The sequence below is a fragment of the Semicossyphus pulcher genome, unplaced genomic scaffold (genome assembly GCF_022749685.1).
Source record: "Semicossyphus pulcher isolate SPU_LCO1_2020_fin unplaced genomic scaffold, fSemPul1.0.p SCAF_7, whole genome shotgun sequence".
Lineage (NCBI taxonomy): Eukaryota > Metazoa > Chordata > Actinopteri > Labriformes > Labridae > Semicossyphus > Semicossyphus pulcher.
This window is the reverse complement of record NW_027211748.1, coordinates 4,050,914-4,069,788: the sequence shown is the minus strand read 5'-3', so window position 1 is coordinate 4,069,788 and position 18,875 is coordinate 4,050,914. Positions and strand designations below refer to the sequence as shown.

The window sequence follows — 18,875 nt, the reverse complement described above, 5'->3', positions numbered from 1 at the left end:
CTAAAGGTCAGATTCATCCATAGAAACGTGTTCATGTTCAGTTTGTTTTAATATGAGGATGTTTCCCGACAGTGTTTCCATTCAGTTCACTCAAAACAATTTGTGTGTATGTTTGTTTTGGTGTGTAAAGCATGTTGGGTGTGTTTCACTGTCTCTGTCACGCTATGGCTGTGTCCCAATCCAGCGGCTGCAGCTTTCGAAGGCCGTATTTGAAGGCCGATTGCGTCACAGCAGCGCGTCAAAGGCTGTCCCAATTCGAGGCTCCTTCAGATGCGTCCAACAAATGTGTCCTCCGCTTCCCCGGCCGTGAAGGATGTACCTGATGGATCCTTCGCAGCCCATCATATCCTGAGATGCATTGCGCGCTAATTCAAAGGAAATGGCGGACTTTTAAAAGGCCGAGGAATTCACTTTAAAATGTAAAAGTTTTTGGTTTCAACTCAATCGAATAGCTAGTGTTACACATGTTTAAGAAAACAAAAGGGCCCTTGAAAGAAATTATCTTTATAATAAGAAGTTAAGTTACGCGACGTTAGTTATGCCAGCTAGTCAGCCCACTAGCTACCTGTTGCTAGGCGACCGGAGCAGCGTTTGGTGACACAAGGGTAGACCAGACCGTCTCATTTCAGTTCGGCTTTAACGTCTACACAGGCTATGAATGGAGGATCCTCCGTGGACTGCCTCCTTCGAAGGCTGCAGCCCGTGGATTTGGACACAGCTTATGTGTCAGTACAGTAGGATTTTAAATGCATATGTGTGTGAGTGTTTGTGTGTGTGCGTGTATGTGTGTGTGGGTGTGTGTGTGTGCAGGGGTGTGTCTGTGGTTCTTGATTCCTCTTGTTTTTACAGCAGAGACAAACAATTGTAAAGTCTCCTTTAAATAAACACACACACACACACACACACACACACACACACACACGACATAATAATACTTGTTAGATACATACACAGTACACACACATACACAGTACACACACAAGTATACATCTACACAGTAAGAATGAGAGAGGGAGAGAGAGGACACACCTACACACACACAACTTTCTCTCTCTCTCTTCCCATATTTCTGGCTCTCTCTTCTGACCTCTTCTTTCTTCTCTCCTGTAAAGAAAGAGAAAATGTGGATCAGATTAAAAGAGAAGAGAAACCAGATGTTTTCAACATCCAAGTAAAACCTTACAAAGAGCAGCTCCCTCTTTCTCTCAGAAAAAAGTTTTTTTACACAAAGCTACTCTGGAGAAAGGTGTTAACTTCTCTGTAAAAGTTCAGGATATTTCCATCTGCAGTGCCAAAATAAACTCACCCCTCTGCTAGAGAAGCCTATCTGTCAATCTACAGGGTATCCTAGGCCTATAATTAAATCTCTTTTTAAAGAACATAATCTTGATTTAGGCGACTTCATCATAGTTCCCTTTTTCTCTAAGATCCACAAGAGAGCAGCCAATCAGTGGTGTGACTTTCTGTGTGACCACAGAACAGGGATGCACTGGTGAATGTTACACATGCTTTGGACAAATCGTCCAGTTGGCATTAATGGAACCACATTTATCTGGTTTAAGTCCTATTGATCAAATAGATTTCCATTTCTGTGCTGAGACCAATACTTTTCACCTTATGTAGCGTCCTCTAGGAAATTTTATAAAGGAATAGTCCATAAATGTTCTATGTTATGCAGATGATACTCAACCACCAGAGGATTGAGCTGGGTAGAGCAGAGAGAAATTGCCCCGTACACTCATGGAGCTCAAAATTTCCTTGGCTTCCCTGCTCAATGCTGCTCAGTGCTGCTCAGTGCTGTTCAATGTTGCTCAATGCTGCTCAGTGCTGCTCAGTGCTGCTCAATTCTGCTCAATGCTGCTCAGTGCTGCTCAAACCTGCTCAATGCTGCTCAGTGCTGCTCAAACCTGCTCAGTGCTGCTCAGTGCTGCTCAAACCTGCTCAGTGCTGCTCAATGCTGCTCAGTGCTCAGTGCTGCTCAAACCTGCTCAGTGCTGCTCAGTGCTGCTCAATGCTGCTCAGTGCTCAGTGCTGCTCAAACCTGCTCAATGCTGCTCAATGCTGCTCAATGCTGCTCAGTGCTGCTCAGTGCTGCTCAATGCTGCTCAGTGCTCAGTGCTGCTCAAACCTGCTCAATGCTGCTCAATGCTGCTCAATGCTGCTCAGTGCTGCTCAGTGCTGCTCAACACTTGCTCCAAAGTTTTGTAAATAAATGTTTACTTCATCCATTTGTGCTACAAGAAGAGTAAACCTGATTTGTCAGATTGCTTTGTAAACTGTCGAGATCACAGCAACATACTTCTGATAGGAAACAATGTGTGCCCATAACACAGATGCAGTCAGGGGGAGAATGCTTCTAACTCATGGTAAGAGGAGTTCAGGAGCAGTGTGATGGAGCGGGAGATAAGTCACACATACGTCTTTTTCAAATACACACCCTGTGCTCAAAATGTTTCCATCCTGAGAGTGAGCTGGGAGCTGTCATTACTCCAGTTATTAATGGGGAAAGTAAGAGTATCACACAGTGATTACTGATATTCCCATTGGTATAAGTAAGACCAGCAGACTTTTTAGCTCGAATGAGTTTGAGCTGGTGGGACCAGATTAGTATCCGTTTACAGCATATACAATAGTCCTCTGTGCTGCCTCTCCACTTCCCCTGCCCTCCCTCTGTCTCCTTTTTCATCCCTCTGGAATTCTCACCTCACTTCACCACAGTACCCCTCTGTCTCTCTCCTCTCAACACACTTTTCCCTCATCTATTTTAGCTTCCACTTTTTCTCACCTCTATGTCCCTTGAAGTATAGGTCAGTTCAGATCTTCACTGCCTTGCCTTGGCGTAAAAGGGTTATGAAACACCCACAGCCCTGTCCTTATGCCCAAGTGTTGCTCTTTGAAATGTTTTTTGTTCTGTTTAAAGGTCTAATCTGGTAGGTAACAGTTGCGTTCTCTTTGGTGGCACCATTGGCGATAACCAGTGATTGTGAGACACTTCCCATTTTATGCAGACGTATACGGTTGGCTCCCTTTGTAACGGTTGTAACTCTTGATTTTCCTCGCTTTCCTTTTCAGACTGTTTGCTTCATCTGAGCGTCGAGTTTGTTTCTTTTTCTTTGGATTTTCACTTATTTTTGAAGTTGTATCTGTAGTCATCCATCTTTTCTTTGTTTGTTCAGCCATAGTAGATTACTGTTTACTCGCAACACTTGCAGAGAGCGGAAAAGCAGCCGCTTAGCTCCGCCTACCCTCTCTGGCAGACCAACCACTGCTGGCTGATGGAAAACGCGTCACTAACTGGGCGCCGCTTGTGATTTTTTATGCAAAGGTCGCCACAGACACCCAATCCATAATAATACAATATATTGCAAATGCAAAGGCTTTCACCAGTGGGCCATAGGCTCAATCACCATTGTGTTACCTCAATCGGTGATAGATAGAGACTTAACAGAAATTTATTTATTGAAAATCTTCGAGATTATATCTTTAACACGACCTTCAGTCGGTAAGAACTTGTATTCAGTGAAATTGTTCTTCTGTTTTAACTGTTTTAATCATTACATTTCATAGCTTCATAGCTCATCACTGAAATACCATTAAAAAAAATCACTTTCAAGGTTTTCGTGTGGCTGCCAATGTGACATCTGCAAAACATTTTTATACCGCGCTTTTCTAGTCTTGCAACCTCTCAAAGCTGCTTTTACATTTCATGTCACATTCACCCATTCACACACACACTAAAGTGTCCCCCTGTCAGTCAGTCGTCACATGTGGCTTCAGCGGAAATGCAGGATCCAGCATTTTGTCAGGCTTTGCCTCTTGCAAGCCTTCCAACTTTTTGTAAACGCACCCATTTAGAGAGAGAAGACGTTAAACTGAATGCGGAAAGTTATTTGAAGTAAATTTCTGCATGACACAGCTTAAACATCCCTTGAATGACACAGATGTGACATATTGTATGTAATAAATGTCAACTAAAACAGCACCAGGGTCAAATGAGATCATGTCCTCTAGGCCAGACGCTGTGTTCCTCCTCTCCTTGACATAGTCTAGTGTACCAAGGACGCCTGATAGTGATGTGAAAGCTTCAGAGAGAAGAATGTTGTTAAGAAAATAATGTATTACAGCCCAACACATGTCAACATGCTGACATGTAGAAATTAAACACAAAGATGTGATATCCCTAATATTAGAAACAATGTGCCCTTATGAGCTGAAAGCTGACACTTTCAGTTCTAAGGCCGCATTCGTCTTTTTTTATCCCCCGTCTCCCCTCTGAGCTGCAGAAGTTGTGCCCTGTCCTCCTGCCGCAGTGCTGCTGAGCTAAATCTGGGCTCCCATCATACACTACATACTGTATATAGGCTAGACCCAGATTAGTAAGTGAACTGGGTTAGTTCTTCCAGGGCTTGATCCATTACTTTCTGGTTTCAGAGGACCCACACACCTCAGGGACAGCACACCTACTTCCATTAAAAGTCTGTGCCTTGTGAGGAAATGAACACAGAGAACAGTGTTTGATGATGTGTTCAAAAACGCTGCAAAGGTTTTACTCACTCTCCTTTATCTTACTTTCTGTCTTAAGACTTTCTTCTATGCACATGTCAAACTACAGCTACACTTATCAGTGCTTTTGCATTAACAATGGAATGAATGACTACTTATAAAGTGAAGTGTCAGTTTCCCTCAGCTTCAGAGAGCATGTGCGCTTCTGCTTTGGTTCACTCTCACTTCTCAGTGAAAGAGCTGTGATAAAGGTTCTGTACAGTACCTGCTCTGCACCAAACACCTGACTGACAAAGTGAGTGACTTGCCCAAACACAATGACGCATTTAGCCACTTTAGAGGCAGATGTTGCTCTGAGTATTACAACAGGCACACTGTATACTTCAGGATGATCATTTTACTGTGGGCAGCAGCTACTGTATTTTAAAATGGTACACAGGAGAAGTCACTGTAACAATGTTACCTTTTATACTTTTACTATAAGGTCCCATAGTATCGAATCGGCAGTGAAAAGTGACAATCACTGGAAGGCGGCACGAACTGTTCGGTCACTGAGCGGCTGCGTGGGACGGAAGTTATCCCCCAACAACCCGTCATTCCCTTCTGGCAGCTCCGCCCCTTTCACATGGGACCGCAGCCTCCGAAACTCCTCAATCTGCAGACAGAAAAGAATGTATTGAAACCAGGTTAAAAAAGGTCAGTAATGACATGCCTAAAGACTAAAGTAGCTGATTACCAATATTCACTATCTTCAGTTTGCATGACTGAATGATCCCTAAAATCTGGTTGCTCAAATACACTTGCTTTGGCCCCATAATTCGGCTTTCCTCAAGCTGTTAGGTGCCCTGCTGATAGGTGATAGGCCTTCAGTGCTGAGTTAAAGGAGCCTGGCTTGGAAAAGATTAGAAGACTGGGACCCATGTTGAGTCCCTGATAACAGAAAAATACCCTGTAATGACATAATGATAGTGTGGAAATGAAATGTTATCATCTAAAGACAGCTGGCAGGTATCATAGCTGTGAAAACAGTGAATAAAAGAGTATAAAAGCATTCTTAGCAAGTATTTCTTGTGACTCCATGTACAACAATGGCCAAAAGAAAGCACAGAGGATGTGTCAACAATCTGTATTTATACAGAGCTGAATCAGAAATACTTTATCAATCCCCGGGGGGAAGACTTTGATTGATCTATTATTTTTTCCCTTCACACAGAAAAATGTTACAATCAAAACTGACAGAAAGGATCCAAAAATGTACTTCCTGTTCATGTGTTACTGCGGCCACTGATGCTATCACTTTTACACACCTTCTGTAGAGTGGCTGACGAGTAGGCCAAAACAAACAACAGATCCTGTGCTGAACCAACCAGCTGACTAAAAGGGGGTTTATAGCCCACTGTCAAAGTGCAAAACCTGCAGGCATAGCAACTGTTGACACACACACATTTTTGCATGCACATATGCACTGAGCACACAGTCTTGGTCTCTTAGCAGTCAGTAATAGCCGGATGTTGGAGGTGTGCACTCTAGGTAAGCAGGACCTGCTGTTGTATAACACTTGGGCTGTAATCATGTCATCTTTCTGTCATAATTATTGCATTGTAGTTTTCATGTTCTACATTTCCCAGAATGCCTTTTAAAAAACACAATCCTGTGCTGATGATAGAAGAATGCAAAGGTTATGAAACTGTGGGACATTTTGAGGAGATGCAGGAGAGTTGGAGGAGGCCTAAGGGAGAGGTGCAGCAGACAAAGGTACTGCATGAGGTGACAGAGACAGGTCTGCTGTTCTAAAAGTAACAGGAAGTAGGTTATTGTTATTTGGCCTGCTTATCAACAAAGTCAGCAGTTGCAGCACAATACAAAGGCAAAGACATGATACACATATTTTCAGATTCACCATTACCGGTTAGTTTTACTGACACTAACTTGGATGAGCATTCAAATGGTTCACTACTAACAAATGATAGGAAATAAGTTGCTCCTTACAACACAAATGTGCCTGAAAATCTGCTTTCCTCTGTTTCAACATAAACCAGAAACAGTCATCTGTACATATAGGAGTACTTTGCAAAGATGAATTACAAATAGCTAATTAGACATAATTTGAATGGTGCCAGAACTCTATAAGGTAATCACTCGTTATTTGAACAGTTTGGGACAAACCAGCACCAACGGTGATATCTTCAGAAAAGTGAAGTTTGATTTCAGTCTGTGCTAGCCGCTGCACTTTCTGACACAAACAGCCGACATATGGCAAAAACACACCACGACATGCGTAGGAAAATGTCCTCTAGTCCCCACCGTGAACACCACTTTGTCGTTTCCATAATGTTGTATTTTCTTTTATTTGTTGTCTCTTCTACAAACCGCTGACCTAAACAGCTGATCCCGTGCCGTGCGCTGCATGTGTATACAGGGTCAGAGTAAGACATAGTGCCGAGGGAAAGTGCTGTCTGACGTCAATGTGAAGCGGTGACAAAAACTAAAATACAGCGTACACTTTAACTGTAATGTTTGTTTATATGTAGAACTCTTTTAGGTGGCTGAAGTACGTGGTACTCCTGACCATGTCTGCAGCGGTGCTTTGCTTAGCCAGCCAGCTTCTCAGGGGCCGTGCTGACTGTTATCTACTGTACGTAGTAGACTTACTATTGAGAAGTACCTCATACAACCCCACTTCTATAACTCCGAGCTATCCCTTTCAGGCCTCCTGTACTGTGGTAAATGCCACAGTCTCAGGTGGAAACCACAAGAGGGCCTGGCATAGACACTGATGTCTGTTTTGGATAGGAAGTAGAAAATCTGAGATCAGAAGTGAAAGAAGGACGTAACTGGTACAGAAATATATATTTTCTTATAGTTTACTCTGCCAGATAACTTCTATACAATATACACAATACTAATTACACTGATGATCAGACTGTTGTTACGGTGAGTAATATACAAATCACAAATCACATTAAAACATCGACTCATCTGAAAAGAGGGAACAATAAATGTCAATGCAAACACCTTAACTGTGAGTTTGTTATACTAATGAACAGTATATCCAGCATGTCTGTAAAAATGGTCGGCTGAGAACATTCTAACTCTGGCACAGGTCTGACTTATGAAACGGTAACATTTTGTTTTGCTTGGCTGTGTCAGTAAGGCAGCCGGCACAGTACTGGGCAGGGGAAGACATTCTGACTTCCTGTAGGTTTGAAAGCTTTTTGTAAGATTATCAGCTCTAGAGGACGGAAGAACGTTTGAATGGTTAACATGCTAACAAACAGTGGCTATTTACACATCCAGTTCAACATGTGTATTCATTTGGAGTCAACTGTTTATTCATCTTATGAGTGTGAGTCTCTGTGTTTGCTCTTCTTTTAGCTCTGCTTTTGTGTCACACGCAATTTTTCTCTGTGCCATGTTAGTCTCTAAACTAAGCCTGTCTGTTTGATGCTGAACGAGAAGCTTACTCTTGTTTATCAACAGCTGCCTGCAGAGTTTGCCAATCATCTTCATATTGAGTATTACCCTCCTAACATTGCACGACAGTAAAAGGATAACAATCAATGCAGCAGAATCACATTCTTATTCCTTGTGACTACATTACCCATAATGCTGCTGCTGCTGGTGTCTAATACATGTGCATCTAGCCTCAGGCAGAGAGAAGGAGCAGAACAGAAGGTTCATGTTTTACCTGTAGCTGTGAGATGGTCAGAGGGTAGCGATAGAGGATCCAGGTCACATTTTCACTACAAGGAGGTGTGGTCAGAGACCCTTCATACACCCAGTAGTCTCTCAGCAAGGGGTCTGAGGGCAGAGGAAACATTTAATGAGAAACACATTCAAAGGCTTAGTGAAAGCAGCTTTTATTCCCAGACCACTGTTCACATTCCTGAAAAGAAACGGTGAGTGGAGTCGATGCTCCACGATAAGTAATAATCAGAGAGCAGCAAAACGCACAATAATTCCAGAAAGCACCTTTTTGTTTGATTGTGTCTGAAAGGGTTTGAAGGTGTAGGTACAGGGATTGGCTCTGCTCGCCGGCTTTATCTGAAATCTGGTTTTTATTCATGAAGCTCTGCTCCAATCGTTCGCCTCGGTCTGACACAGGACTTATGACATAAACAAACGTGCTAACTCAGCACCACAGTTGTAAAGAGGCTGACTGAATACACATTGCACCACCTTACATATTTTAAAGTGTGGTCAACCAAACTATTTTTCCACTTTCAAGCCGTTTTTAATAACTTGAATTTCAGCTACTGTTACAATGTGGACACTTTCTGTGACCTGTAGAGCAAAGGTATTATTTCCTTAATTAAAAATTATTCATAATATTATGTGCAGCTGGATCACCCCACAGTTTTAATTAATGTCAGTGTAGTTTGAGCCTCACAGCATGTCAGCACATCATCTCTGTGGTGTCCAAATGATGCTGATAAAAGCAGAACTATAGCTAAGAGTACAATCTTGATCCTCAACTGCATTTAAAGATTTGTTAAGGGGTTTAGATCTGTAAAGTGGGAGTCAGAACTAGATTTAGAAAAGATAGAAATGCTATCCCCTCTACTTTATCCACTAACATTGTCTGACATGACTTCAGTTCGTGATGAAGAATAAGTGGGTCAAGAATGGATGATTACCTAAGAGGATGTATAAGGTGGTATAATCTAAAACTCACTGCAGTTAAGGATTCACAGGCTTGATATACTTCTAACACATGTGATATAAAAGTTTTCAGCTCACCAGGTAAAAGAGTGTTGGGGTTGAAGCAGGGAATAATCTTGTTCTTCCCCTGAAGGAAACACGGCACACAACGGAAATGATTGTCACCATGTGTCCAGCTTAACACTGCAACTATTCATCTGACATTCATCCAATGTAGTAAGTTATCTTTATCATCTGTTTGGTGTTTTTATTCATCTTCTTACTTTGTACTGCAGGTCCTGTAGAACTTCAGTGATGGCCTTCAGACCCAGATGCTCCTTCCCAATCTGATAAACACGCAACACATGTCAGTGTCAGTGGGTGATCTGTTGCTGGACGCAGAACGTTTTAATGTATCTCCTAAAAACAATATAAACAGTGATGGTCTAAAAGATATTATTTCAAGAAGACATTGGTTTACATCCGCTGTATCCTATCAGGAAGTAAACAGGAAGTATAGACTAAAGGAGCTGTCAGAAACAGGACGTGTGAGGTTGACAGGGTTAGGACTAGAGGTCAGGGCAGCCTGTGGTGAAACCAGAAGGACGCTGCTTTTTAATGCTTTTATTCATTTACTTGACGGGTTGTTCTCAGCTGCTGTGTCTCAGAACTCTCTCAAAGTTTTTGGATCATTTAATAGAAATGTCGAAGAATATGATATTTAATCCTACAATCCTAGAAGGAAAACTTTAAAGCCACAGATGTGCTGAAGAAGTGAATATCTTTATGGAGAGGGAACGTTAAACAACATGTCATGGTCTGGGCTGTGCCCTCATGCCTCGTGTTTCAGTTGTTTTTTCCCCTCCTTGAGTGTGTTGTTGTTCCCCTGTGTGTTTTTTCTCTGTCTGTGTGTGTGTCTTTGGGCGTGGCTATCAATTACCCTCCTGCTGCCAATCCACCTGCACATCATCAGCTCCTGCAGTATATATACCCCGGCTCTTCTACTCCTCTTGATCTGTGGATCTTTTTTCGTGTTTTTGACTCTCAAATAACTCTTGGTTTACCTGTGTCACAGATTCATCAGCCACCCAGGATCTCTGTCTGCCTGCCTCATTTCTCCCTGCTCTCGGCTTCAGATGAACTTCTCATCTTCAACCTCAATTGCTAGTTTAATAAATAACTTTGAACTTTCTCCTTCTGTCTCTGCTTTTGGGTCCAACTACTACACACCTTGACACAACAATACATATAATGTTGCATATATCGTGAAAAGGTTATATAACATACACGTAGTAAAAAGATTAAGGCTAATGATGTCTGTAAAGAGCCAAACAAAATCCTGAAAAGACAGCGATGCACCAGCTGACTAGACGTTCAGGAGTGTGTATCAAAAGTTGGTTTGCAGAACTAAATGACTTATGCTGGGAACATTCATAATCATAAGGGAGCGTAAAAACTCACATTTGTAAAGCTTGAATTTGGCTTATGTTATTTGTGTATATGTCCATGTATATCGTAATTTACCTGCACAAAAAGAGATATGATGAGGATGCCATTCTTCTTCCCAAGAGCGTCCTCCAAAGTGTTAAACAGAGTGCTGTTCCAGTGAATCAGATGGAGCTACGGAGAGAGAGACAACAGAGTTTGAGAGGTCATTGTTGTTAACAGGTGTAGGGAGCAGATGTTAGGAAGAGAGGGGGAAAGCACCAGCTGGGGCTGACTGAGGGCTTTTCTGATGAGCTCTCATGTCAAGTGAATGTGAACAGGATGAAAGGACTGTGAAACGTGTCCACTGAAACAGGAAAATATCAGACCAGAACACAAATCGGTTTTTGACTGAGAGCTGCCACTGTGCTCAGTGGTGTACTCAGGGGGGCAAACGCTGCGGAAGTTCCCTCATGGATGCCCCTGTCTTTGAGAAAAAATGCTAAGGTGCCCTCTGGGTCCTCTTCCAGTGTGTAAATGATACATGTCAGAAAATGAGTTGACCTCTGCACTCCTACTTGTGACACAATGTGCCCTCATGGTATGCCTCTATATTTAAAATGCCCACGTCGTGGTTTCCCATCACAACTTTCGGCACACTAGTGGCCTATGGCGTACAGCGGTTGCCCCCTTTTTTTTGCCCCTGCCCCTCAAACAGCCTGAGTATGCCAAAGATGGTCCGTCTTCATCATCTTGCTTTAATATAGAAACACTGGGAAATAAATGTTCCACATAAAATCTCAGTGCTTGCTGAGTTGTCATCCAGTAGACTGAGCTGAGACTCCTGTGCATCGAGTTTGTGCTCCACAAAAGTCATGAAAAGCTATCTTGACCTCTATATGGAGTTTTTAAAATACTGTTGACATACTTTTTCTACCCATGACCTTTAAAAACATTTACCGTTTAAACACATTCAGTAAAGTTTTATCCCTTAAAAAAGACTAAATATATATAATGCATGTTTTAGCAACAAGCCAGTGAGTATGTGTGTGTTGGGGATAGATTGTAATAAACTACAGTGTGCATGTTCGTGTTAAAGATGGAACATGTCTCTCGTGTGTGGAAAGTGTTTGTTAGTAGATCAATTTCGTAATGATTTAAGACTTTAAACGGAAGATGTTGAAAATGATTGAAAGGACTTATCGGAGCCTTTTGACATTTGTTAAACAATCCTGAACATGTTCAAGGTCTCCAACAAAAAGGTTGTATCAGCCAAAGACCATTTCACTTAACCAAAGCAGACATCTAGATATCTAAGCCTTACACAGTTAGTGCTTCTCTCATTGCAACTCTCAGCAGAGATGAGCAACAAGCGAGACTACTCTCTCTTTAACTTACTCTGTCATTAACTTCAGAGTAAGGGATGTGTTTAATTCAGGATGATTGATTTGTTTCAGAATAATTTTTGACGTGTTCTGGATGCAGTCAGATGAGCTATATCATAAGTATAATATATTCCCTTTATTTCCTAGTAGAATTCCCTTAAATTGAGACAAACAGTACAGCAAACATGTCTGTTAAAATAAGGGGCCCTATCGTCCACCCAGCGCAAAGCATGCAGCGCAAGTGTCATTGCTATCGTCCACCCGGCGTAGTCGTCATTTTCCCGCCCAGCACCCACGTTGTGTAAATAGCAAGTGATCTTGCGCCACCGTTAGCGCCCATGGCCGTGTTGGGTTTGAAATGAGGTATGGTCAGGCAGACGGGTGGCGCGTTGCTATCTAGAGGACGCAGAAGGCGACTTCACCTTAGACCAACAAAAACCTGGTCTACAGTCTAAAGTCTTTGGCGTAGTTTGACAAAAAAAATGTTGTTTACGGACCGGCTGCAAGCTTTGGTTTCCCTCGTCTCATTAAATCATGATACTGCTTTCGGTTTGTTACCGATCTGCTGAGAAGTGCAGGAAGACGTGGACCAGCTCACCGCTGCCTCCACACACACCTGCTTCACCTCAGGGAGATTCCTGCTCGAGCCACGCACGGGCCAAAAGCTACAGAGATCAACACAAAGCTCTCCATAAGGCGCTCATTCTGACGCACGCTCTCTATAATACACGCAGAAACAGACACACACTCACACACACACATTTAAGAGGTACATTTATTACAATCCTCAAGCATAACTACCTGTGGCACCGACAACCATGCCCACAGATATTAATACACTGTCCAGTTAGTCCCATTTCGCAGAGTGTCCATTACGCAAGAGGATACAGCCACAACAATAAGTAAACAAACCGACCTTTCTTTGATGGTCAGCACACAGAACTTTAATCAAAGATCCTGTGCTTCTGGAGATTTAAATCATTAATGCTGTGCCTCGTGCGTAAATGTACACATGCCTCTTTTCATTTTCGTTTCTGCTGGGATCGCTTCAGTGGCTTTAACATCCGTGCTTCGACATGTATCGTACAGTGACCTGTGTTTTTTTTCTGCGTGTTCAAGGACACAGTGGAAAGAAATAAGTTGAATATGCCGGTCAGGGTCTGGTTTATGTAAGAAGAATAACTGAAATCCGCCATGTAAATATCAACACGCCTGCCTGCAGGTGCACCGGGCTCTTAAAGGGAATGAGAGCTGACACACTCATATGAATAATCCAGGGACTTAAGCCAACCTCTTTGTGCCTTGTGCCTCGGTTTGTGCCCAGATTGTGCGCCTTGTAACAAGCAAAAGTCAGTCGGACACGCCCTGAATCACTTAGCGACATGCGCTTCAGACTGTGCACCTTCTGTCGTCTAAATAGGGCCCAAGGTGTCTTTTACTATTACTCAAACAGATCCATCACAATGTGCTGGTGTAGCAGTTCCATTTCCAAGTTTTCACCTTTGAACTTAATATTCAGATTAAAGCCAGACAGTAGAGTCAGGACATGGCTTAAACCTGTTTTCCAAATTGTGACCTTTAAAGTAAAAAGTTCAATATTTCCCTGATTCACTGTCTCTTTGAAATAGAGTTATACGATGATGATGAGGATGAGGATGAGGATGAGGATGAGGTTGAGAACACAAATGTCAGCCTCATGTTTGCTTCAAGTACAGAGTTGGGGTCATGAAGCGTTTAGCCTAGCTTAGACGGGAACAGCAAGACTGAAGACAGCGAGGAATCTCTTAATCTCCCTTTTCCCAAAGCAATAAAACAGGCCTCATGCAACATCTCTAAAACTCACTATTAGCACATGCATACTTTCAACCTGTGAAGTAACAGGATTTCATCTCTGGCTTCATATTTCAAAAGCGTTACTTAAGAAGAGTTTGTGTTCAAGGATTCAACAAGCTACCATGTTATCTAAAGGAGAAGACTAAACATGTGATCGCTGGTTGTCTTTTGTGTGTGTGCGTGTGAGTGTGTGTGTGCGTGTGAGTGTGTGTGTGCTTTCACTACCTCCATGGGGAAAGCCTTGAAGTTGACAGTGTGCTCTGATCCTCTCTGGTTCTCTTTGCCCCAGTGGAATCGAACCTCATGAAGCTCATACTCATGATCGCTAGGCAATGGACCCCCAGTAACCACTGGCAACCGAGCAGGAAACCCGGGGCATTGTGGGCAACAACATACAGGAAGCAGAAGACAAATCAAACAGAATAAAAGTGAAAGTGAGAAAAAGAGGCCACACATTAAATAAATGTGTGGGGGGACAAAATGCACGCGAAACCACACTGACTGTCAGCAAAAATCACATGAAAAAAGCTGCAAAAAGCTTGCTGCTTTCTTATCACTTCTTGAATCAATGCATTTTGTGTATTGACAGGTCGTCATGTCTCCTGAGAGTCACCTGACTTGGACTTGAGAATGATGCGGACAGTGTGTCCGTCGTTGATGACCTCACAGTCTCGACACACAACATAATTTGGTGATAGTCCAACATCCAGGAGGGACTGGTCATACTGGGCCTCCCTGGAGTTTAAGTTAATTGGAGACTGGTATTCGCCGTTGGCTGCTGGGAAAAGGAGTCCCCATTCTACACCTGTAGGTGAGAACAGGCCCGAGCACACACACACACACACACACACACACAAAACACATTACATGTACCATACATGTCTTTCTCTTCAGTGTCTTTTTGTCTCTTCACTCTATAGCAAAGTTGGTGTGCAACAGTGCATTATCTTACTGTAACTATGAAACACTGCAAGCAAAATCCAAGCAAAGAGGAATCATTTCATATTCTTGTTCTTAAAGATATGATGTGGGATGTGAGAAGCTGAAACCATGATGATGCATGTTTACCTGAGAAACTACTTAAACATTGAATCATCCACAAACATATTTAGCATGCCTCAAGTTTTCCATATGTTTTTAAGACAAAACATTGTACTGTAAAAGTGGTATAACTTTGACTGTTACATTACAGTAAGATATAACCCTCTTAAATGTAGTGACAAGTATAAAGTGGACAAACATGAACCATGTGTAACAAACACCGGTTAGATTTGTAAGTGAAACTCAACACTATCCAATTTTTCCCTTATACTGTCAGTCAGCGGTAACTTTAAATTAACCAGCCTGTTAAGTCATCAGTGAAGAAGCTCGACTATAAACTAGTATGATGGAGTCATGAGAATACAGTACATTGACCAAGTCAGCTTTCCAAGGTGAATCCACATTCACACTGCAGTAGATTGTAAAAGCTGTAATGTGTCAGGTTCTGCCTCTCCAAACCTTTGTTTGCCAGAATAGACACAAATCTATAGGTCTGCTCTATTACACAAACTGACATGCCGAGAGGGTAACAGTTACAACCAAATGTAAAACAGACAGATCAGTTTGCCAAACCCATACTGGCTCTTTAACTTAGAAACAAGATAGTCAGAACCAGGTTTGCATCAACAAAGAAAAAGTGTCTGTCTGGAGGAGACAGATTTGTGTGTTTTGAGCATATCTTCCCTGGCTGTGAAGGTTCTCAGTCATCCAGGTCATGGTTATTCGAAGCTTAATCTAAATCTAACCATGGCAGCGGTGACAGACATAAAAAAGAACTATACAGAAACACTCAGTCTTCTCACTGAGGGTCATGTTTGCCTTTGTAGGTCATGTAGGCATCAGTATTCATTTCAGTCGGTTTCTTAACCAGCTAAAAACTCCCCATGCAACAACCAGGCGGCCGTCTTCGCATAGACCAAACCAAGTATTTCAAGTTGTGCAAGCATGTCCGTCACTGGTCTCACATGGGTAAAAGGCAGGAAAACATCAGGACCTAAATGTCCTGAAATTGTAAGGAAAGTGTGAAGGGGGCTTAGGAGTCATTTCAGCAAGAGTGGTGTCAGACATAAACCATTCCTCACTCTGAAGTCTAGGGTGGTTCAAATTAGCCTGTTATCCTTGTTTGCCTTTTCCTCCCGCTTCCCCTCCACTCTTCCCCTCTCTGCTTCCTCTCAGTGTCTAGATTGTGAACAGGGATTTTTTGGTGTGATTGTCACAGTGACAAAAAATTGTGTAAGCAGGGGAGAAAGACTGAAGGAGACAAGTGGAAAGTGCTTAATAACAAACTGAAACAGGTTGTGGTTGCAGAAAAGGGTTAGCCTGTCACAGTAACTAGGACAGACTTGTAGACTCACAGCATGTCCCTCTACTGCAACTACGGCAGAAACAAGCACTTCACACTGTCTGACTGCACATTCTGAGGGGACTGAGGGGCTGAGGGGACCCGTCACATTCCCTCTTTCCTCAGCAACTAAAGCCATGACAACAATTTACTAAGGGCTGGAGGGTTTCACTGCAGCTGCAATGCACAGAAAGGAGCAGTGCGACTTCTGTTTGTGCCTGCTCTTGCAGGGCTGCAGTGGTGACTTTTGGCGTGTATAAAACAAGATTGCATTGCTAAATCATCTGCAGTCATACTGCCAACTGAGAGTCTGGTTGACCACCATGATTTTTATGACATAACTGCATTACTGAAACACTGAAAAATACTGTGTTTTCCTCCACAGACTTACTTTAGTGGCTCGGTTTGAAAAGCTAACACATGATTGTGAAGCTTTCCCTGCAAAGTAGATGTATCCATTTATCCATTTGAACTATCATAACTATACTCTAATACTATCTTTCTCATTTGTCCCTATTGTTGTGAACTTTCTGAAGAGATAAAAAAAGGAATAGAGGTTGTTCTTCTGTTACATGATTAAAACTGAGGCAATGTAGGTGTCCCCTTGAAATACTAAAAAAGATGCCTCTCTGAGATGGTTACAAATCCAGTCAAAGCTGAACTACCTTTACTGAATTTACTGACCTTCATGTGTATGAGTATGTGTGTGTGTGTGTGTGTGTGTGTGTGTGTGTGTGTGTGTGTGTGTGTGTGTGTGTGTGTGTGTGTGTGTTTGTGTGTGTGTAAAAGAGGACCTCTTTCTCCTGCTCTTACAACAAATGTTGACCCTTTCTGTACGTCACATGATCATATCTTATTTCAGCAGAATCCCAAAGCAGAATCTGGTTTTGTACCTATCCAGCAGAAGCAGAGCATCATCACAGTTAAATAATGTAGTGCCACAGAATAGGGACGGCAGCATGGTGGGGCAGTGAGTATTAAAAAGATATTACACACACTTAAAGTGTTTCTTTGTAATTTGGGACTCTTTGAGTGGCGACATTATGCTACAGCCCTGTCCACAGCTCTACGTCGCTGAGCTTCCCTGTTGGTACTCTGGTCAGCTTCTCCAAACAGGGCTAGTGCTGACCACAACTAATGTAGGTTACACACTGTGCATTGATGAGTACCTAACACAACCCCACTTAAAAAATGTGATCTTTCCCTGTAATTGTGGCTCATGAAGTTCACATTCTGAATCCAGTTCCCCCAAAAAGCAGATCTTATAAACTCATCCTCACAAGTGTTCTGCTGGAGGTTTGTGATGTCATATTCACAAAATGGTTCTCTGGATGAAAAATACCAACCAATACAAATATTATGTTAAAGTTTAAATATATTTTCTGGTTTAATAGAACATGCAATTATTTTTCCTTTACTTTAGAGTTCAGGACAAAAGCTTTCAGCAGTGCACTTTATTTTCATGCCACACATTATTGCCTCATTCATGTGTACAAGTCAGTTGGTATACTTACAATAAGAACTGAACAGTTCAATATCAGAAGGCATCCCTCAGTGCTCAGTAAAGCAGCAATAAAAGAAAGACAACACCAATAAACAATAAAGACAAGAAGTGTAACTATGAACATGAATTAAATATTCTTTTAAACAATGTTGTGACAAAGGTAAGCACATCAGACTCGGTGGACGAGGCTCGTGGCAAACAGGATTTCTACTTTAGAAACTGTAGAATAAATAACAACCACGGCCTTTGGTCACATTATTTATCAATGTTTGTGAGTTACCCAACTCTGTAGCAGCATACTTTTAGACTTGTGGAGCGCCCCTTTAATTCCAGAGCTCCAAACGATTTGTGTCAGCAAAATTGTTGATATCATGATGAATAAGTTTATGTGATAATCCACAAGATTCATGTTGATAAGGGTTTTATTGATGTTTTGCACTCAAGGCAAAGCATAAAGGTGAGCCCATCCTTTCAGCTTACGATGTCTATATTCCAAACAAACTAATGTTGCTGTTTTAATGAAAGGTCCCGGTTGCTGAAGGAACACACTCAAACAGCACATTAAACAGATGTATGTGTTACAGTAATCGGGAAGAAGGGAAGAAGAGCTAAGTTAACAATTATTTGTTTTGTGACATTTGTACAGTGCAACATAAAATCCGGATCTACAACATGTGTCAACACTCCGACATGTGTCTTGAGAATAACAAAGCTGGGTTCACCCTACCTTCCTCGTAGCCCCAGTCCAGCTCGTCTTTCCCTGGGTTATAATCCGACTCCTCATTCACATTGTCAGCCATGGTGTGAGTAAAAACCAGTCTGTCCTCCCAACAGACTCCCAGTCACACGCTTTTGTCCGTTCACTTCACACAACCTGAAGTCTCTGCAGTTTGCTGGCCGGATTCCCAGAAACAACTTCTTTATGGCTTTTCTTTACTTGAGTTTTCTCTTCTTCTCCTTGTGCGTCCTCTGTTGCTCTTTCCTCTACCAGCTACAAACTGATGTGTGCTGAGCTCTGTGCCTCTCTGTATGTCTCTTTACTCTCTAATGCTCCTCCTCTTCCTCTCTCTCCACTTTGCTCTGCTGTTATCTCTCTCTCTCTTCCTCTCTGTCTTCCTTTCTTTCTCTCTCTCTCTCTTACTCACTGCAGGTGTGCTTGCTCACTCTGGCTTTCTTTCAAACAATACAGATCTGTGGTTGT

At 42.2% G+C, this 18,875-nt stretch overlaps 1 protein-coding gene across 1 annotated transcript; it reads right to left on the bottom strand.

The window, feature by feature from the left end:
* Positions 1-984: 984 nt before the first annotated feature.
* ca8 (carbonic anhydrase VIII) lies at positions 985-18,651 on the bottom strand. The gene is made up of 9 exons (XM_069685334.1): positions 18,402-18,651; positions 14,401-14,592; positions 14,013-14,137; positions 10,669-10,764; positions 9,429-9,491; positions 9,244-9,292; positions 8,192-8,304; positions 4,967-5,158; positions 985-1,104 (listed from the first exon to the last, which is right to left on the bottom strand). Exons 1-8 carry the CDS (start codon positions 18,472-18,474, stop codon positions 5,024-5,026), a joined length of 846 nt encoding a protein of 281 aa, XP_069541435.1. The 5' UTR covers positions 18,475-18,651; the 3' UTR covers positions 985-1,104; positions 4,967-5,023.
* Between the last annotated feature and the right edge of the window lie 224 nt (positions 18,652-18,875).